The following is a 20846-nucleotide window of genomic DNA, read 5'->3' as shown; positions in this document are numbered from 1 at the left end:
AATGTGCCAGCCTTTAGCACCAGCGGTCGAAAAGGGAAAAGATATCATTGGATCAGGCCTTGCCTCCAAGTAAGCATGAATCACTCTGGCTGGTCCGAGAATCACGATTCGATGGCATCGCCCGGCGAGACATTGTCTGCGACCATGCCGGACGGATGCTTCCCCTCGACACTCCACCGTGAATGCTATTGGGCGGTGGTGTCGGCGACAGCCTTCCCCCCGTTCGAGACACATATTTCTCTCACGGCCACATGAATGAGTGGCTTCCATTGGCCTCTCCGCTGGCGCATGCGCCATAGCACAGATACTTTGAAGCACGCCGGAGTTTACCTAAGGCATCGTTGGCCAATAGGCAAATCCAACGCATGATGCCGGGATAATGTACAGGTCTCCTTTCCAGCAGACGACTACAGTGGAATGTCGAAACACCTGAGGCGCAGCAGCAACGCCTCGTCCAATGCCAGGCAGACAATACCTACCATAAAGTGTGGTATGAGCGCATTTCCTTCTCAGGTCTTGTCAATCAGCTAGCTCTACTCCATGCCTAGGTCGATATCTATATTTTGTTCCACCATGTCCACAGAGTTCAGCTACACACCGATCTCCGAACCGTCCAATATCCGTCTCATCTATCTAGAACCTGGACATAAACAAGCCCAGCTACGGACCCAACTTGTGGAAGTATCGCTCGACTCAGTCCCACAGTACGTCGCTTTGTCGTACGTCTGGGGTACTCAGGCGGCACAAAAACATATCCTGATCGGCGAAACTGTCTTTCACGTCCGTCCAAACCTGTACAACGCTTTGAAGAGGCTTCGAGCAAAAGGCGTCTCAATCGTTTGGGCGGATGCCATCTGCATCAACCAGCAAGATCGTGATGAACGATCTGCCCAGGTTGGGCTAATGACGAGAATATACCGATCAGCCGACAAGGTTATGTTTTACCTGGGGGTGTGGCGAGCATATGAAAGTCAAGGGCTAGAACGCATTTTAATGGCCGTTTTGAGACAACCATTCGCATGCGGGACGGACTTTTACACGGCAATTCAAGAGACACACCCACTCAACTATAACGATCATGCCTGGAACTATCTTCTGAAAATGTTAAGACATCCATGGTTTAACCGCGTTTGGACGATTCAGGAGAGCGTCATTGCAAGACGCGGACGCTTCATTTGCGGCGACATGCAGATTGATCAACAGGCCTTCTTCGTTGCCATTGCCTATCTATCGAAGGCCCCCGATTTCTTATCTATGATTGGGGGAATTACGGGATCAACCAAAGTAAGGCATGCTGTGCAACATTGCACGGCGCTCGCGAGTTGCCAAACCGTTACGACAGGCGTTACAGGACTAGGAAGCATAACTGATGTCCTTCTCAGACCATTGCCGATTTTCGACCTGATGGTCATGTTCAACACGGCTGCAGCTCGGGACTCACGAGATTACTTATTTGCTCTCGTCGGCATCTCCCAGGAGGCTAACGAGAAAAGCCTCGAGCCGAACTACAGGCGTTCAATTTCTGCCGTCTCCATAGACTTGGCGAGATACGAGGTCAGGGAAGGACGCGGTACTTCGCTGCTTTATACTGCCTCCTTTCCAAGTGACGGTAGTGACTTGCCGTCCTGGGTCCCACGGCTGGGTCACCGACTACGACATAGGCTTGCTTACAACAAAGAAAAAGGCTTTTGTTTCAGCAACATTTTTTCGGCATCAGGACGATCTCGTTCGACTCCGAGCCTTGAGGGGGATGACCTAGATCTCCTTGTAGTCGATGGCGATACCTTTGACAGCATAGAGAGCTTGGGCAAGGTTCGTGGGCAGCCTGTAAGACTACCCACCAACGGCGGGCTAATGTACGGGGCTTGGGTGGAGTACATGGCTGAGATACTGGAAATTCTGGAGACTTGCAAAAAGACCATCTCTGGCGAGTCAGAGGTCACGACTTCGCTGCGCGTCGCAGTCTGCGACGGCTGGCAACAGAACGAGAAAGCAGACCCGAAGAAGCTGTTGCATGGATTACGCTACCTTGTAGCCGATATGCTTGAATGCATCCTGTCGCCGGTGGGACAAGTGGAAATGGCTTCGCAATGCATAATAGATGAAGAGTTGTTCAAGGTGGTCGAGCAGAGTTTGAAGAGCCTGCATCTAGTCGCCGGCAAATTGCATCGCAATGGCACACCCCCGGCGAAGGTGAGGTCTTATGGGCAGCACGCAACCGATCTTGCAAACATGTTGGTTCCACAACAACAGGTGTCTGGGCGTTTGAGCCGCACAACGAAAGGACGCATATGCTATGTACCCGAAGACTCAGGTGTTGGGGATCGACTAGCCATACTGGAAGGATGCGAGGTCCCCATGGTTCTTCGACGCAGTGGACAACATTACTGTATCGTCGGTCCATGCTACGTTCACGGAGTAATGTATGGTGAGATCTGGCAAGGGGCTAGTAAACTTGAGAAGATATATTTGGCATGAGGAGGGACACCAGACGTAACTGCTAGACCCTCGGGTCTCTTACCGGCTAGAACAATCTATGTCCTTTCGGAAATCTCAGTGAGAAATCTCTTTCGAAAACGCAGACACAGTCGAAAAGTTGAAGTTCCGCTTTGCGGTACGACTTGTCACGGTAGGCCTGTGACCTTAGTCATATGTGTGTAGTCATTTGCGCATCGATCTCGAGTCTATCATGCTACGATATGGGGCGTCTTTTCCTAGCTTTGATAGTGTTTGGTAGATCAGACCTTCAATTATCGCCCTAGAGTATAGCCGGCGAAATAAAGGCAACGTTCACAGATGGTCAGCAACTTCTACACAGAGAAAAGTCGCTGCTCCCTGGGTTGAGACGGGTCACAGAATATCGATTTGTTGACCTTACTAAGGATCGGCGAAGTTCGAGCACGATGCAGTAACCCATCAACTGACAATGAGCTCACCCAACCATCAACGTAAACGATGAACGAGAAGGAAGCGGCTGGCTATCAAACGCATCACTCGACTTGTTCAGTTAAGTTGCTTGAGGAACTTTGGTTTAGTTCCGCCGTCCCACTTTTACAAGGCAGTCGATATATGATAGTATGGAACACATACTAAAGTCATTCTCGTAAATGGGATTCCCAAAAGTCAAAGCGTCTTCACGTTGTCTCGCCCGAGCACTCGCCCTCCCGATCTAACCGCATCACGACCCGCTCCGGCATCAGCCTGCGATTTGGACAGTTCCGCCATTCGTGAAGCATGCACGGTGGATAAGTGCTGGACGGTCTCGTCTGACATCTGTGCAATAGTCATTATGGAGCGTGCACCAGATGTAACCCGGCGTGCTGCGATCAGGTCTCCGATGGTGGAGACGATGATATGGGTGCTGTCCTCTGCACCTGTGACGTCCTCAATAACGTTAACGCGAGCAGTCTCTGCGTCTTTAGCACTCTGCTCGCAGATGTCCAGACATTGACGGATGGTCTCCGCCTCTTGAACCATCTGGTCCTGATCTTCCGAATCAATGGTACTTCCAGAGGCGCTGCGCAGTCTTGCGTTGAGAAGCTGAAGGCGATTCAAGAGCTGCGTGTGCTGAGCTTTGACCTTAGTGTTGCAATTCCGCAGCGTTTGGCCAGTGTCCCGTTGAGACGGCCGACTGTTGGTGTTGGAGCTGAGGTTGTCTTCACTTGTCGCTCCCTGGGAACCAATAGATCGCTGCCTCTCCTCGATGAATCCAGAAACCTGAGCGCAAACTTCGAGGCAACGCATTGTACAGTCTCTCTCCGCCTGAATGTCTGAGTCGTTGCCGAGTGCCTTCAGATCAGGAGATTCCCGGGAAGCGCCTTGTAATTTGTCATCGATGTTGGTGAGATGCTCGTTGAGATCCGCTTTGGCTTCGCGAATCATTCCCTGATATTCACGGATAACGTCAAGATTTACTTTGGTGGTGCGTCTTTCGGCACCGATCAGCAGGTGGTCTACTTCGAGCGATGCAGACTCACAGATTAGCACCAGCGATAGCGATGGCTATGGTGGACTTGTAGCTGGCGAGGGTATCCTTGAATTCGTTGATATCGCTTCCTCTCCACTGGATTTTGAGCCACCCTGCAAAATCGGATCGGTCACCCCCACTGCTACGACCTCTGCAATCCTGTAGAGCTCGCGCGAACTCTTTGCAAGCACAGTCACATCGTTTGAGGGGGGCTTCCAGAAGATTGAGATTCATCTCGCCCGGGGTACGCAAGATGTACTCGAGTTCTTCGAGGACGCCAACCAGACCGTCCAATTCCTCAAGTAGACTACGAATCTGCTTTGGATGGTTTTTGATGCCCCGTATCATGTCGCGAAGAGCCTTGGCGGCCTGGAAGCTGATGGGGACCAGGCCCACGATAGCAGAGGTCGCGGACAATGGATCCGCCATGGCGACTCAGATGATCCCGGTTCGTAGCAATATAAGAGCAGAAGAGGACGGCCAGGGGCCTGGAGTGAGGTCAAGCAGCACAACGAGCAGGTAAGAGTATCAAGATCATCCCCTCGAGCTGACGAGGTGCTGCAGACGCTGGAATCCGGCACCCAACAGGCGGCGGGCGGCCGCATACGTCCAACCCGCGATCGAGGCGGTACCAGGCACCCATGCCATTCGTTCTCATGCCGACTCACGACTGCAGAGAAGCGGATGCATCGAGGCTACGACAATGCCTGTTGGCGCGCGGCAGTGCCTGCCTCTCTATAGGAGGGTAGCTCATTTGTTTCGGAGGTTGTTGTTGGTTGACGCCCAGTTGTTGTTGACGCCCAATTGCTGGCGGCTGCAGAGGCCAATGACACCATGGCAGCATGAGCGCCGGCTTTATCTCCGCCTATCAGGTATCGCAGTCAAGAGCCTCCACCTCGCGGCTCCGTACGGGGGGTCGTCGAGCTTTGCAGGCCGCGATTTGCCTGGCGGATCGCTGACAGCCAGGCAGGTGTAGAGTACTTAACTTTGACGTTCCGCGCGAAGAATGCGCTGGGGTGAAATCGTACCCAATCTTTTCTTTCACGCTCCTCAAACCAGCCAGCCATGGCCGAAACCATCGGCGCCGTCGCCGCGATTGTGGCATTGGCTCAGACTGCCTTTGAGTCTTCCGTGTCCTTGTACCAGGCGGTCAAGAGCTTCCAAAGCCACAATTCACGGGTGAGGGATCTCGGACTGGAAATCAGCGCTCTTTGCGAAGTCCTCAGAGCCCTCGGCGAGCACATCAAGGAGACCAAGGTGCACATCTCGGGCCTTGAGGTACCTCTGCAACAGTGCACCAATGTCTGCGCTGACTTCCGCAACGAACTGGCCAAGTGCTCAGCCCATTCCACCGCAACGCGGACGAGCTTCCGGGACTGGGCGAAACTGAGATACATGGGCGAGGACATTGACGGCTTCCGGCGTCTGATCTCAAGCTACAAACTCACCATGACCATCGCTCTCAATGATGCAAATCTGTACGTTCTGGTCGCCGTTGGAGAACACGATCATGGCAATGCTGACCACGGTGTCCCTATGTAGTCAAGCTTCTGCTGAGACCGCAGAAAGCGTGGAAACTTATCACGACCTGATTCAGACCACGCAGGAAGACCTTCGGGAGCGGCTCCAGGGCATGGACGAGAAACTGGACCATCTCCTGGGAAGCAACGCCACACTCTCTGGGGCCGATGCTCAGGAGGTTAGACTCATCCAAGGTGAACGCCTAAGCGCCGAGAAATGCCTGCAGATTTGTGCCGACCTATCCAGCCACATTGCACAACTCCAACGTAGAGCCCAACGCTCCATGCCAACGGATGAGACAACCACGGCTACTGCGCCCGAGAAAATCTACAGCGACGGTCTGCAAGAATGCGCAGAGAGCTTGGCTCGGACTGCCGAAAAGATTGCGGGCTGCGAAAGCGAGCTGTTCGATCGATTGATAGACACAGCCCAAGCAGCTGATCTTTCCGACAACGATCGTGCCTCCTTTTCAAGATTACGCGACGAGCTCAATGCGATGCGAGAAAGCATGGCAATTTGTGCGAAAGCGCAGGAGCATCTTCGGGAGGAGGTGGCCACCATTGACAACTATGCCACGGGCGATGCGATTCAGCTCATGGTCTCCATTAACAATAAACCAATACACGGCAAGAATCGTGGGCTCGGCTGGAGGACCAGACAACTTGGGGGATATGTGGATAAGGATGCTGTGCGAGACGCCATCAAGTCCTTCTCCAATATTCCTATTCCAGATCCAGAAGGTTACGCCCAGCCTCCAGCCGAGAGCGGGCACGTTGTTGTCAACGATGCGGGAACAGCCAAGGATACGTCTGCGTTCAGTGGAGAGGGTTACAGTCTCGCATCACGGGCCGCCCCATCGGACTAGACGCTTGGAAAGTACGTTGATCCATTTCACCTTGTCAATCGATCCACGGCTGACTTGAGTTGCAGTCTTTACCTGGTCGTTGTGGATGGAGAAAGATTGTGCAAGAGAATTCTATGAACGCTTACGCTGTAGTCACCAAACTGTCAGCCAAGCCTGCATGTGATTGACACTTCACACCGGACTCTGAGATCGAGCCGCCAGTGGAGCGGCTCTTCTTAGTCCGACATCACATCTTCGGAGAGTTCGTGGGCCGTAAGAGTCCGACAAGCCTCGAGCTGCAACTGAGACTGCCGGATATCCTACACAGTTGCGACCATCCTGGAAGACTGTCGTTCGCTGCAATTAGGCGAGGTGCGCATTTCCTTTGCAGAGCACGGCAGCTTCGGAAGCTATGGTATATGTTTGACCGGGTGCGGAGTGGAAAGAACGCAGTGCTAGACTGGTCGGGGAGGAAGACGCTGTTGAGTGACGGGCGGCTGCACAACCTGCACAAGCAAGAGTGGCTACATGGATATCGGTGGAACTTGGTGACATGTGTCTCGTATGCTCTGCACGATTTGAAATAATATCAATTTAAAATTTAGGGGCTCATATAGCTGCAACAATTGTACATCTGCCACATGCCCAGCGATTATCGAGCACGCAACTCTTCACAAACCAGCTCTCAAGACGACGTCTGTAGCCCCTGGTGACGTCCGTAGTCCCGAAATTTTCATCACAAAAGCAGTATACATGCGTATTTAGAATCCCGACCATTTCATAACCGGCTCGAACAAGTGCTCTCCTGAATTCTGAATAGCAATGCCGGGATGAAGAAAATCCGCCCAAAGACACGGCTCACCTTGCGGATAACTAAGACATGAACTGTTCGGGCGCCCCATACTCGGTCGGATGATCCAAGTTCTCCTTGAACGTATCGGAGGGATCGATCACCCAATGGAATACACCGGGTTGCTCTAGTTGCCACAGGATAGCTCGGGACTGGATCTACGAGTCCATGTTCCTGGATTTGACAAAAGACAGCGCTCATTGACGTCCTTCTACACCCAATGCCACCTCCGCTTCGGCATTTCATGCTTCGGAATCAGAGATATCGGATCCTCTGCCAGTTGCGAAGTTGCGCCATTCAAACTCTGCATCCGCACGTCCGCATACGAGCCCTTGCTAAAGCTCATGGTTTTTGTTTGCCGCAGTTTCTTCATTATGAAGAAGCACATGCCAATAAGGGCGGCGATAACCACCACCGGGATGACGACGCTGATCGCAATCGTGGCCGGAGTTGATAGATTACCGTGCCCCGGGAAATCGTGCTTGTGGTGGATCATGTACACGGCATTTCGATAGACGACGGGTATCTGACCTGTGTCCTGTGGACTCCAGGTAAACGGTTGAGGTTTCCCACACGTACTGGTCAGCGCACAGCTCATCGATCCATTCGCATAGCTGGAGGGCCGATAATTGACGCAAGGGTTGGTGCAGTAATAATCGCATAGATCGGTCGATGTAGCGGTGGTGATCGTTGATGCGCACGCGTCAAGACTTTGATCCCAAGTATATCCTCTGCAAAACGTCAGACCATGTTCTGATTCTTCGTGACTTTAAAAGCATACCTCAAGCAGCACTGAACATGAGTCCCAGGAACCCTCAGCGTATACGAAGAGATCGTCTCCAAATCAGACTGGGCCAGCGCAGCCGAAGTCCCAGTCGTATAACCATGCGGACAGTACAAACCCGGCGACAAAAGCGAAGCCCAGACAGCAGTATCAGAACTGATCTCCGAAGACTTCGCAAACAAGAGAGATGACCAGGATAGTCCGGAGGGCTCACAGCTAAGCGACGAGGAGGTCAAGTTGCCGTTGTAGACGCTGCAAGGCAGACTGACGATGGAACTGTTGGACCAAAGCCGTATGTTTGCTGGTTGCCAAGAGTAACAATTGGAGCTTGGAGGCGTGAAAGTCGTTGTGAGAGGGCCGAGATTCGTGTATGTGACGACGTATGTGTCCCAATCTTCGCTGCTGGTGTCGCCTGCGATTGTGAAGACTTCTGTTTGCGCGATTGTGCTGATGATGGAGGTTGTGGACATGTTGAGTGTTGTGAAAAAGTTGGTGTCGTGGAGGACAACACGGAACTGCGCAGATAGCAGTGGTGGTGAAATGCAATAACTCTTGACCCTGCCGTCTTGGCTGGCTTCGTCCTTCAGTACCTATATCAAGCGCCGTCGCTAAAATTAAGTGTGACAGTAAGGCTGTGCGCTTTCCTTTCCAGGTGCACCACGACATGACAGCCCCACGACTCAGAAAGTCATTCATGAGAGACTTGTCTCTTCCTCAATATATTCGAACTTAGCACGTCTTCTTAGGCCTAATAATGACCGAGATGTCGAAATACAATGCCACCTGAAGCGCTCCCGAAAGAGTTTAGGTCAACAGCATCTAGGCCCAATGCCAATGAAGTGGCGTCGTGCAACATGCAAGCCTCGAGGCCAAGACATTGCACAGCGGCACATCATTTGGGCAAGATCTGAAGGTAGATCGATGTTCAAAGTACCTCAACCTTAGTTCATGTTCTTCGAAAGCCTTTCTGTCCTCCGTTGTTGTACACATTCGCTGGCGGATGCGGTCTGCCTTTCGAACATGGCTGATCGTCAACATGCTCAATCGCCTTCAAGCTCGTTGCTATCTCCATCTGCAACGCAGAACTATGTTGATCATGACCGTTCCATACCTCGGTCACGGATCGTTCTAAGCGACAGCACCGCCTACGAGCCCTCCCTCGAGCAATACGAACCGAAGCAGCAATGGCGAGATGCAGCCGAGAAGAACCCGTTCAAGCTGTGGTGGATGGAAATGCTATCAATCATGGTCAGCCTCGCCTGCTTGGGCGCAAATATAGCTTTCCTGGTGGCACTCGACAACCAGGAGTACAAGAGCTGGAAGATTGCAAAAGCCAACATCACACCCAACACCGTGATATCCATCATCGCGACCTTTACTAAAGCCAGCTTGCTACTGCCTGTTGCAGAGGTCTTGTCGCAGCTGAAATGGCTGTACTTTCAGGCCCGCATACAGCGACTTTCAGATTTGCAAGTATTCGATGATGCAAGTCGAGGCCCATTGGGATCTTTGAAGTTGCTTTGGAAGGTCAATCGACACGTAAGAATCGACTGTTTCGCAGGCGTGGCGAATGGACGACTGACAGTCGGCAGAGTGCGGTTGCATCAATGGGTGCTATACTCACTGTACTCGCGCTCGCACTCGAGCCTTTCACACAACAGGTCATTCGGTATCCCACGAAACAAGCTCCGACGACAAATGTCACAGCACTTATAGGCGCAACCCAAGCTTTCGACCCCTCTGCATTTGCAGGCAGCGCCAACGGAATAGGTATGTGTTGTCACAGATGACCGAGTTTGGACCAAGTATCTGATACACAATACAGTGTTGAAAGCGAACGAGGTACAGCAGCTCACGGCGGCGATAGACTCGGCGATCATTCGAAAGGCACCAGATGCGATGTTTACTTGCCCGTCGGGGTCATGCACCTGGCCAGGCTTCTCTTCGTTGGGTCTGTGCAATGAGTACCAGAACATCAGCTCGGTCGTCAACGTAACGTGCGAGAACAAAGGCTCCGATGTCAGCAAGAACTCGACATATCACCTGTGCAATTACACCGCCGTGGATGGCAGCTACGGCAATCCGCAAGTAGACCCAAATTACTCTATCTTCGATCAACCGGGTCTACTGATAGGCTGGACTCTATGGGCCACCAAAGGCGACGGCATCTACCGCTCATCCACGCAAATGAATATCTCGCAAGATCAATCATTGGACACGCGGGATCCAATGTTCGACATTCTATACTTCCAAGACTCATACACAAGCGACGATCCCAACGCACCGCAAAGTATCATGCCAGAGACTTTACGCAGCCGACTGACCTGGTGCGCCAGATACTACGGCAGTACAGCGTTTTACAATGGTTCCCTTCACGATGCCCCCGACTTCAGCGCACCGCTTGTTTCGGACGGCGGAGCCTACGGCGCAATCCAACCAGATACTTCCAACCTCACGTCCTACGAAATCATGCTCCTCAACGCCACCGATAACACCTACCAAATCGACGGCGACTTCTCCGAGATCTTTCGAAATCTTCTCAATTCGATGCTGGTCAACGTCGTCTACCACAACGACTCAGATGTCACGAACCTTGATGTCTTCCAGGAGATGCTGCCGACAGAGTATTTCCAGGAATTCTTTCAGACGGGCCCTGTACAGGGGAACAATGAATACCTCAAGGGCGTGGCGATATACTACGCCAGTAACGGGAGTATTCTGGATACGTTCGATAACATTGCGACCAGCGTGACGAACCAAATGCGGTCTAGCTATGCATCGACGAATATCACAGGTACAGTTACTCAGACAGTCGTCTATGTTCACGTCGTTTGGCCTTGGCTCATCTACTCCATCACCATGACCCTTCTCGCCGCCGCGCTGCTCGGGGCGACGATGTGGTTGTCATCAGGCAAGGACAAACTGGTATGGAAGTCTTCCAGTCTGGCGACTCTGTTTCATGGACTGCCTGATGGGCAAGCGGATGGGAGGATGTTGAGGAGAGTGACGATGGAGAAGGCGGCGGGGTTGATGCTTGCGAGGTTGGAGACGGATGAGGTTGGGGCTGTGAAGTTGAAATTGTTATGATCAGTGTGGAAAGTCAAGAGGCAACTTATTTGTCTGCCCCATTCTTCCACGACCCACTCTCGTCCCTCAGTCAACGGCTCAGCAAAACACCCAATCTTCTCCGTCCAACGCACCGGCTCCGTCTGAGTACAGGGTCGCAGCGGCAGTCCCACCTCAAACTCAGTAAACACCTGATTAGGTGACAGCTGTGTGCCCAGATTGTTCTTGACCTCGCCAATGAAGAACATTGTACAGTCCAATCAACATTAGCTTTGAACGACGACGAGACTGTGGACGGAAGGGCAGTAGAATAAGGGGTCGTAGAGATAGCCTTAATCAGTGTTCAGTCTGCTCTTTCAAACCACGGACCACCCCGAATCTGCAATGTGGAAAGCAGGAGGTGGCTAGACTAGCAAAGACTGGATTGACCATGATCGATTTCACAGAACGTTAATGAAGGTCATCCGCCATGTGTCTTGTACGCTTTCCAGAGGGAAACGATCTGTAGCATTGGTGTTTGATCCCATGAGAAGGATGCAGCATATAAATAAAACCAAGTCTCATGCAAGACACGAAGCCCACGTGGCCGAGCCTTGCAAAGTTGTATTCGGGGAGTTAGGACGCCGTCAGCCGTGTATATTTGCCCCCACTCTGTACGCAATAGAACCACGCGGAGGATCGCATAGCTGACTCCTTCAGAACCCCTGTCCGAGCGCTGCGAGATCTCGCTCGCTTCCAAGGAGACCAACGTCCAATAAAGGCACATCATTCCATCGGCTAACTATCGGCTACGAGGACATGCTCAGCTCGATCCTTTCCAGTTTCAACATTTGCTAGCTTGTGTAGGGCAGCTCAGCTCCGAGTCTCCGATTTCATGTGCAGAAATGGAAGCTGCTGTGGCGGGAGGAGCGTAGTGTTAGTCGAGGGAGGGCTGATGAGGTGAGAGGGAGTATTATATAGAGAGTCGGCTGCTGTGGTTGAGCTTGCATGTTTTTTTAAGACCACATCTGTCGTCTCCCGCCACTTAACGAGGCTGAGATGGCGAAACCTACCATTGTCGCCGTGCCCGGGACTTGGGTAAGTACTGACAAAGCCATCAATATCTTCGCCACCATCTCACAAAACCTCAGCACGTCCCAGCACACTTCTCCCACGTGACTAAAGAACTCGAGACCGCCGGCTACACCGTCATCGGCGTCGACCTCCCGGGCAACAGCACGGAATACATCGACAACCGCCTCGCAAACATGCAAGACGACGTCGACGCCGTGCGAGCAGCAATTCTGGAACAGCTCGAAACGAACAACGTCCTCCTCGTTACCCACTCCTATAGCTCCATCGTCGGCAGCGCCGCCCTGACAGACCTCTCCCCACCCGCCCGCAGCGCCGCCTCCCTCGCCACGAGCGTCGTCTCCCTCATCATAATCTCCGGCTTCATCTGCCCCGTCGGCATCTCCATGGTCGAAATGATGGGCGGCAAACTCGCCCCGCAATACCTCATCTCCGACGACGGCGAATCCACCCTCCCCTTCGCGGGCCCCGGCGCCGTGCACATCCTGTACAACGACCTCGATCACAACGAAGCCGCCAAAGCCATCCACCTCCTCCGGCCACAATCCTACGCCTGCACGACCTCGCCCATCCCGGACCAGGTGGCCGCCATGAAGGGTATCCCGCTGAGCTATCTGCTGTGTAGTGAGGACAATGCGCTCCCGTGGGAGAGGCAGATTGGGACGATTCAGGGTTTCAGGGAGAAGGGGATTGAGATTCTGTATACGCAGGTGAGTAGGAGTGGTCATAGTCCATTTTTGAGGTTTCCGCGGGAGACGGCGAGGTTTGTGAGGTTGGTGGCGGGGGAGGAGGTTGAGACGGGGTTTGAGGATTTGAGGGCGGATAGGGCGAGGCCGGTGTAGGATTGGGGTTGTTCGATTGCAGGGGTGAAGTCGGATATGATGATCTGGAATTTCTTGGGAAGACGATGCTCAATTGTAGGAATGGATGCATCACAAACCTAATACTGCAACATTGCATCCAAATCCGCCCAATCCAAATCCATATCAACTCCCTCAAATCCTCGCACCTCACTCCCCAAACCCACCACCTCAGTCTCACCTCCCCGCTCTAGACTCTCGCAGTATTCAATCGCCCTCTCTCTTGTCCACACCTCATCCGCGTCCCAACCGCACCTCCCCCAAGCCTTCCTTCTTAGTCGAGAAAGGGCCTCCCAGGCTTCGCGCCCGCCTTCGGTGAGGGGTCGGGCGACGGTCGCGGTTCGAGAAGTGGAGCTGGCGACGACACCGCCGGAGGGGCCGCAGAGGGCGAAGGTTACGTCGACGATGCGGCGGGAGGAAGGCGAGAGGGGACTGTGTGGGTTGCGGAGGAGGTCGACGAGGAGGACGGTGATGGCGTGGAGGGGCTGGTGATTCCTGGGAGGATCGTCAGAGATATGTTGGGTCACGAGGAAATGGGGATCGCCTACCCTGGTCGGCTCCATTGGAACTTGGAGAAGGTGGAGATGCATGCTAGCTGGGCGCTTTTGGTGAGGAAGGATTGGGTCTTTTGGATAGCTCTGTGTGATGTGTCAGTGGCATTCCGAATGAAAGTGCGGGTATCTGACAGTGGGTACAGATCTGGCCATATCAATGTGAATGGCGGTTCGAGGATTGGGTGGCAAAGGAGGCAGTAGATTTGATCTGAAAAGGCTGAGAGCAGCAATGTGGCCCAGTCGTTCAAGGCGGGGTTGTTGTCATAGAAGAGATCAGCCGGAGCGTTGCTGTCGTGATAGGGAGCTGGCTTCGGTATCCTTGCAACGCGATCAGTGAGGTCGTCGTTGAGGGAGCGTATCGCTACTTGGATAGCCTCGACATCTTGAACGGAACGCGGACCTTCTTTGTAGAGTCGAATGATGATGTTGCGGACGGTAACTGGACCGTTCTCAGCTCTCGATTGGGTTAATTGACTAATGGCGACTTACCAGAGTACCTGAGCTTACCAGCGACCAGAATGCCTATAGTTGAAATTGGAGCTCTGGCAGACGAGGAGATCATTGGGTCCTCCATTGCTGCCCCGCCACTTGTGTCTCGCTGTATGCCCAGTTCGTACTTCGCACCCTCGGGGCTCCCAATCAGCTCGTCTCGCAGTTCAGAGATGCCACTCACGTCTGAAGCGTCCAAGTCCACCAAAGGCGGCAATCCGGCAGCAATCGCTAAACTCACGTCAATGTGGACGAGGTGCCACCAGACTCGCCGTCTTGTCTCTGCTTCAGTGGGCTCGATTGAAGGGAAGTTGGAGGGATCTTTGTGCAGTCCAAGCATATGAGCCACCCGAAGAGCCAGCCCGACAAAAGCGACGCAAACGAGTGGTTCTTCCTCCCTCATCCACGTCGCCTGGCAGATGATGTATGCTGTGAAGGACTCTAGGTTGGGCGTTCTTGGAAAGTTGGACAACCGCACAGCTTTCATAGCTAGTTGATGTAGATTAGTAGAGAATCCTTCCGGTCCAGTATCATCTTCGAGGCCGGCTACTATTTGCGGACAGGCGACTGATCCAGCGTACAGGATCGCCATCATCAAAGAGACGAAGGGCATGGACCTTTCGCTCCTACTCTCGTCGCTGCCTGCCGTCCTCCAGAACTGGTTATACTTCTCAGTGATGCTCGGCATGTGGACAAGGGGTGCGATTGGGTGATATCCTTCAAAATAGGCGGTCCAGAGAGCATCGCACACTGCTTTCGGAGGAAGCCGCCGGTAGAAGTCGTTGTTGAGGGGTACTGCTCGTGTAGTGGCTTGCTGCTTGAAAGACCAGGCGGGCGGCGGCGCAGCAATGTAGCTCATTACGCTGGAATATGGTCCTCCTGATCTTGATGGTAACGAATCCTTCCATGGTGATATCGGTCTAGTCGTGTCTTCTGGTCCTTCACGCTCGAGGTCGTCGGTATCATTCGCATCATCTTCATCGTCCTCATCATCCTCATCTTCGTCATCTTCCTCGGGCACGGCAGAATAGCGTGCTTGACTGGCGAGAAGACCATCGAGCTCGGCAATGTCGCTACAAAAGGACATCCAAAATGTTCGCTCAACATAACGCACACCACCTCCAGGCTGTGGAGAGAGATGGCCTTCGGAAGACTTCGAAGGCTGGACGTCACCAAAGTCAGCCCTAGAAGCTCCCGGTGTTGATACTGCTACACTCCTGCTGGCGTTCAGCTCTCTGGCAGTTTGGCTCAGTCCGTGGACACGAGCTTCGATAGCTGCAAGGCGGTCTGAGGAGACGGCGATGAAGGCTGGAGCCTCTCCGGTTGGAGGTTCATGCTGTGCATCTTGAGGAGTACGTTCAGGCGTGATCGGACTTTCATCTGGATGATCGGTTAATGATGTCTCTGGACAACATCTCCTACTTCAAAGACTCACCGACAAACTGGAACGCCGGGCGTGTCTGATCTTCATATACGCACTATGTCTCGCCAGTCAGCACTTTCATTCACCCTGCGGTACGCTTTCGCTTACTCACTGCGATGCCTGAGTCCTGACACCTCTGGCACCGGGGCCTCGCTCGATCACATCTCGCCTTCAACCGCCTGTCTCCTCATCAGATCTTCGGGCCCTAGAAGCCATGACGTCGTCGCGGTACCTGCAGCCACGACATGTGGTGATGGGTCGCTCGACACTTCGCGGCGGCATTTGGAGTAGTAATTGAGTTGGGGTGGACGGTTGATAGTGCCAGAGGAACAGGAAATATCTCGGGCCGCTCGTAGTCGTCACCGCCCGAGTCGCCCCGGTCGGGAATGGTCGCCGGCTTGCACTCACGATTCGGGCTTCGCGCCTGGTGCTGAGTAAAGGCTTCCGGCTGACTTATCTGTCTCGCTGAGTCAAGCTCTGCAGTAGCTGGATGATGGTCTGAGCTAGCGTGGCTGCGGGCAGGCTGCGTTTATATTTCCTCCATGCCGCTTGACGTTGACTTGACGATGGCCGACCAGCGTACTCTTTGATGACCATGTATCGCACCCGCGTGTTGGCAGCGTTGCTTGCTGCTGTCTCCCTAACCGATGCCTACGAACTCGTTAACGGCAACGTGTCACAACCGACATCAAACGCAGCTTTCAACATCACTCTCGCCGACTACCGACTTCTCGGCTACAATGGAAACGACACCCGGCTCACCCATGGCTTCGTCCAGACCGACTGCGGTGCGAATCTGAGCGTGCACTACACCAACCCATCCGTCTGGGGCAACCTCACTGGGACTGCGAGCAGGCCGATTCTGATCTTGACCCACGGCTATCCAGAGAGCAGCTACATCTGGCGCGATGTCACTCCAATCGTGTCCACGCGTGTGCCTGTATTCGTTGCTGATCAGCCCGGCTATGGGCTCAGCACGGCCTGTTGCAACTCGACAGGCTGCGCGTACGACAAACGCACATACGCTCAATCCATTCTGCAGGCCGTCAACAAAGTATACGGGAACGTCAATGTCATATACGCAGGACACGACCGTGGAGCGCGGACTATGGTGCGTTTGGAACTCCTTGCTCGCACTCAACACTGACATGGTCTCATATAGCACCGCGCGGCGGTCGACAACAACTTTCCAGGGATCACCGGTCTGGGTTTCTTCGCAGCAGACATCGTTCCTTTCATCGCCGAGTATGCGTCCTTCTCGAACCCAGTCTACGCCCAAGGATATTTCCACTGGGCGTTTTTGCCCAAAGGCATGTACTTCCCAAAGACACGTATCAACTCCAAGCATGTTAACACACCCGCAGGAGAATTTGCAACAGATGTAATCATGACCTACGGAGGCGGCAACTGGGTACGACAGATTCTCGAATACGGCCAAGGAGAAAATACACAAGGCATTGAAATCTTCAAGAGAGGACAAGGTACGTGGATATACCCTGAACGAAAGACAGCGATCCTGACCGCAGCCGACAGCCTGGGAAATCTACATCAACTTCTTCAACCAACTCTCCGTAACCAACGCATCCGTCTTCGACTACCAAGCAGGTAAACAGACTCCCAACACCGCTCTCGCTCAAAAAAATATGCTAACTTCTTTATCTTCCCCAGGCGCCTTCACCGACTACGACGAACAAGTCGCCGACCAGAACGCCGGCATCAAAGTCAAACTCCCCACACACATCCTCTACAGCGAATACAACCTCGGCGCGCAGTTCGACGTGCAACAAGTCTGGAGCAACTACACCGATCCGAGTGCGAACCTTACTGTGAAAAGCGTGGGCGATAAGAAGGGACATTTTATTATTGAGGAGGCGCCAGGTAAGTTCATTGAAAGATGTGCAGGTTGTGAGGGATTGGGACTGACGAAGGGATACAGACGAGACGGTCGCGCAGCTGAATACGTTTATGGATCGTCTTGGAGTGAGCGATTAGAGCGACGTGCAGAGGAAGCTATAATGTGGATTCAAGGCGTCAAAAACGGGAGCCGATGAGTCCATATTCGAAAAAGAACTTGTCTGAGTTCTAGTCTGCGGTCTTTGTTACTATTTCCCCACTCATATATACCTATGCACCTTACTCGTCTTCAACATTGGACACCATGTGATGGCGTGCCAGACACATTTCTAGTACACCATCACATGGTCAATCACCATGCCCGAGCCTGCTGCTTAGAACAGGTCACCATCAGCGGTGCTCGATCGAATGTTTAGTAGTTGAGAATCCGCGAAAGGGAAGAAGCTTACTATCGATGAAGTGTAGATGATGTGGACAGGACCGCACCGGTTCACTGTGGCTCGAACCTCGTCTTCGCTGCAATACAAGGTATTTCGAGTGTCGGAGTGAGTTTTCGACTGAAGTCTACATGGGCCTTAGTCTGTCGCATTGCCTAGCAGCGTCGTAGCCACTGTCAGAAAGCCATCTTTCGCATACCGCGATCGCTTACAGCACTCTGCGTCTGCGTATTCTCATAACGTCCAGTCTTATGCAACTTATGTCCTCTCGAATGTCTCGTGACTACGCCATCACTCGGAGAAAGAGCTTACTGCCGATCGGTAGTTGAGCACTTCGGACGACCTCGACCGAAGTATTATTGGCCGCGTCTACGAAGGAAGGTGGAGTTGGACAGCCTAAGTCAGAACCTAATACATCTTGACAGCCGAGGAAGATCATATATGAAGCAACAGCTAGATCTTGACAGTTATGATGTGGCCAAGAACATAGTTCTAACGAGTCTAGCAGCAATCTACGATCTCCACAAGTGGCAGTGCAAGCAGCTGATATATATAACTATCAAGGTGATCCGACTCGTGAATGTTGCACCATGAGCTGACAGATGCTGAAGAGGGGGTCCTCGATCCTAACTACCTCTACCTTCGGAACCCTGTTCGTTGATCGTCAGCAATATACTGCAGAACATATACACGTAGCACCAGATTTGTGTTCCGGACGACCGATTGGGCTCCGTAAGATTATACCGTGCACCAAAAATCCCCCAGATAGATGGTAATCAGGTCCCAGTCCTCAGCCCACACTAGCAACATGCGGACCACGGTCGATTCTTCGGGAGGTGAAGCCATCGGAGTGATCCCCTCTGTAGCCACCGTGCACATATTCCGTTGCTTGGGGACGCACTGTCTTGGCTCCTCCTTGTGACATGCCTTCGACTCGGCATTACAGATCCCCAGAAGTCGTCTCGCAGTAATACTGCGCCTTGTACGACCAAGCCTTTGATGCCACACCGGCGCGACTGTACCGTTCTCATGGTAGAGCGACCATGTATCCAGCAGCTCCTTCCAAGAGTTCATGATAGTTTTGACTTCATCCGTGGGCATTTTGAACCATTCCAGATGCGTGCTAGCACATCGTCCACATGATACCATGCGGTGTCTCTGTCGGCTCATCTGCCGATGCATCAGCTGTTCAGCGCGTTTACGATATGGCACGGCAATGCAGTGCGCTAACTTCGCATTAGGATGGCATTTCCGCCATCGAGCGAGTCGGCCATTCACCGAAGATTTGCACGACCCTAGCTTGACAAAGCCAGGAGCATTGGGCCAGACGAAGGCGTACACGAAGCCGTAGCCGTCATAGGGGTCGGAGATGCTTTTCACCAGGAGACTTTCCACGTCACCAAAGCGGCAGGAGGAGTATGGAACTAGCAGGTCGGCCGGCCGTTCGATATCATCTGTCTTGTTTGCGTCCGAGTTCAAATCGACTTTCCTCGGTCGGAGTGCGTAGCCGTGACCTCGGACTGATGAGGGTGTTCTGGGTGCCCGTGTGGGATTCCCAGGGGAGGATTCCAGAGGTACTTCGCATGGACTGTCTTCGATGACTTGTTCGTATCTCGCAACAACTTCTTGCAGGATCTGGCGATTTTCGTCGAGCTTTTGTCGATGCCAGCGACTACAACAGCGGAGAAGGGCAAGTCTCTGGAGAAGCTGCAACCTCTGCATACGATCTGTGCTGGCATCTGTGCTGGCAATGGCCTCCATGGTCAGCTCTGTGACTTGGGCAGCATCTTCTTTGCTTATAATCTGGGAACATTGGCGGCCATGGTTCGCCGGGGCAATGCACTGATTGGTACGGTGGTTGACAGTGCCCAGGAAGTACTTGTGGGGTTCGAAGCAAGCTTGTGGCAGTAATTTGGGGGCCATGTTCATCAAAATGGCACTGTGATGTGGAGACTGTCGTTAAGGTCCCGGCCGCGTTAAATACTCACGATCAGAAGGACACACTAGTCTTCACTGCCTAGGCAGCAGCGAGGCTTTGATGGTGCACGGACTTTGGCCTCAGGCTGCTTTCGACACAGCCCTGCACCCCCACACCCCCACTAGATGGGCAGAGGCGGCCCGGCCGCCCGGCGGAAGGGAAAGGGGAAGCAGGTGATGCTTGACAACCTGCCCGGGCCATATCACTCTCAAGGGATCGCCAGCGTCAAGCGCATGGCGGCCACAAATGATCCGTGGACAACGGGTGCTAAGGTAAGCGAGGTTTTTCGGTCGTATATGTTGGGAGCACTCCCCCGGCGCTGGCTCCTCCCGCAGGCCTCCCTGACTTGCCTGACGCTCCCTTTCCAGACAGGGACTGCGCAGACCGGGCGCGGCAGTGGTGTCCTCCGGCATAATGAGCGTGACGGCGGTGTCCCGTGGCTCGGTTGCGGGCACCTCGGCCATCGTTGTTGCTGAACGCAGACGCATACACGGCATCACGATCGTAGACCCAGAAGCGGAACACGCGCCAAGTGGCCGGAGCGGGCTCCAGAAGCATGGCCACCAGCGGAGGCGGAGAGCTGAGTGGGTGCGGCGCCAGCGGGTACCGGTCCATGGAGCTGGCTGCGCTCGATCCGCGGCTATCGTCGGAGCGAGCGGCATGGAGCGGCCCGTTCCACACTGGGCTGTCGTTGCCTGGAGATGGTTTGGTCTGCGCATGCCTGCGCTCTTGTGCACTGCTTGTTGTGCGGGTGGCGCTCGGCGTTCACCCTGCCTGCACGCCTGATTCCATCAATCAGGACGTGCCACGTCTGCGGGTTTGCGACGGCGTCAACGCACTCAAGGCTCAATGCTGCACGCAAGCGCGCGCAATGCTCTCGTATGCACGTCACTCCGCTCGCTATGAGTGGCGCGTTGAGGACGCAAAGAGCATGGGTGGGTGGGCGGGCATTGGCTCTCGTGAACGCAGAGACGCATGACATCCCACGCGGCTTGCATCCCCGTCGCGGGAGGCAGGGCACGAGGCGCTCTCGTCGATCCGAGCCACCAGCCGCTGCATCTTGATCCAAGCTCATCTCCATCTTCTCTGCGACGGTGTGCTCGCAGGCGCCATGGCAGCAGCTCGACCGGAGTCATGGCTTGCCGCTC

The 20846-nt window shown here is 53.7% G+C and overlaps 9 protein-coding genes across 9 annotated transcripts; 5 read left to right on the top strand and 4 right to left on the bottom strand.

Annotated features, from left to right (window-relative positions):
- Positions 1 to 573: 573 nt before the first annotated feature.
- On the top strand, positions 574 to 2478 carry M409DRAFT_54133 (uncharacterized protein; the record flags this gene model as incomplete). Its single annotated transcript, XM_033812607.1, has 1 exon — positions 574 to 2478. One exon carries the CDS (start codon positions 574 to 576, stop codon positions 2476 to 2478), a length of 1905 nt encoding a protein of 634 aa, XP_033668425.1.
- Positions 2479 to 3123: 645 nt separating this feature from the next.
- Positions 3124 to 4396, bottom strand: M409DRAFT_54132 (uncharacterized protein; the record flags this gene model as incomplete). The annotated part of the gene is made up of 2 exons (XM_033812606.1): positions 3124 to 3928; positions 3978 to 4396. 2 exons carry the CDS (start codon positions 4394 to 4396, stop codon positions 3124 to 3126), a joined length of 1224 nt encoding a protein of 407 aa, XP_033668424.1.
- A 636-nt stretch (positions 4397 to 5032) lies between these two features.
- On the top strand, positions 5033 to 6353 carry M409DRAFT_36604 (uncharacterized protein; the record flags this gene model as incomplete). The annotated part of the gene is made up of 2 exons (XM_033810581.1): positions 5033 to 5445; positions 5510 to 6353. The coding sequence occupies 2 exons, from the start codon at positions 5033 to 5035 to the stop codon at positions 6351 to 6353; spliced, it is 1257 nt and encodes a 418-aa protein (XP_033668423.1).
- Positions 6354 to 7393: 1040 nt separating this feature from the next.
- Positions 7394 to 8436, bottom strand: M409DRAFT_54130 (uncharacterized protein; the record flags this gene model as incomplete). The annotated part of the gene is made up of 2 exons (XM_033812605.1): positions 7394 to 7913; positions 7964 to 8436. The coding sequence occupies 2 exons, from the start codon at positions 8434 to 8436 to the stop codon at positions 7394 to 7396; spliced, it is 993 nt and encodes a 330-aa protein (XP_033668422.1).
- Positions 8437 to 8986: 550 nt separating this feature from the next.
- Positions 8987 to 11053, top strand: M409DRAFT_22339 (uncharacterized protein; the record flags this gene model as incomplete). Its single annotated transcript, XM_033806291.1, has 3 exons — positions 8987 to 9505; positions 9559 to 9736; positions 9792 to 11053. 3 exons carry the CDS (start codon positions 8987 to 8989, stop codon positions 11051 to 11053), a joined length of 1959 nt encoding a protein of 652 aa, XP_033668421.1.
- A 1017-nt stretch (positions 11054 to 12070) lies between these two features.
- Positions 12071 to 12945, top strand: M409DRAFT_22338 (uncharacterized protein; the record flags this gene model as incomplete). Its single annotated transcript, XM_033806290.1, has 2 exons — positions 12071 to 12109; positions 12163 to 12945. The coding sequence occupies 2 exons, from the start codon at positions 12071 to 12073 to the stop codon at positions 12943 to 12945; spliced, it is 822 nt and encodes a 273-aa protein (XP_033668420.1).
- Positions 12946 to 13043: 98 nt separating this feature from the next.
- On the bottom strand, positions 13044 to 15711 carry M409DRAFT_22337 (uncharacterized protein; the record flags this gene model as incomplete). Its single annotated transcript, XM_033806289.1, has 7 exons — positions 13044 to 13458; positions 13512 to 13601; positions 13659 to 13956; positions 14007 to 15386; positions 15442 to 15484; positions 15542 to 15608; positions 15662 to 15711. The coding sequence occupies 7 exons, from the start codon at positions 15709 to 15711 to the stop codon at positions 13044 to 13046; spliced, it is 2343 nt and encodes a 780-aa protein (XP_033668419.1).
- A 313-nt stretch (positions 15712 to 16024) lies between these two features.
- On the top strand, positions 16025 to 17421 carry M409DRAFT_22336 (uncharacterized protein; the record flags this gene model as incomplete). Its single annotated transcript, XM_033806288.1, has 5 exons — positions 16025 to 16540; positions 16592 to 16910; positions 16963 to 17034; positions 17098 to 17307; positions 17366 to 17421. 5 exons carry the CDS (start codon positions 16025 to 16027, stop codon positions 17419 to 17421), a joined length of 1173 nt encoding a protein of 390 aa, XP_033668418.1.
- A 1037-nt stretch (positions 17422 to 18458) lies between these two features.
- Positions 18459 to 19643, bottom strand: M409DRAFT_54126 (uncharacterized protein; the record flags this gene model as incomplete). The annotated part of the gene is made up of 1 exon (XM_033812604.1): positions 18459 to 19643. The coding sequence occupies one exon, from the start codon at positions 19641 to 19643 to the stop codon at positions 18459 to 18461; it is 1185 nt and encodes a 394-aa protein (XP_033668417.1).
- Between the last annotated feature and the right edge of the window lie 1203 nt (positions 19644 to 20846).

This window comes from Zasmidium cellare (assembly GCF_010093935.1).
Source record: "Zasmidium cellare ATCC 36951 unplaced genomic scaffold M409scaffold_15, whole genome shotgun sequence".
NCBI classification, from domain to species: domain Eukaryota; kingdom Fungi; phylum Ascomycota; class Dothideomycetes; order Mycosphaerellales; family Mycosphaerellaceae; genus Zasmidium; species Zasmidium cellare.
Note: the sequence above shows the minus strand (reverse complement) of the source record. Positions and strands in the feature narration are given on the sequence as shown.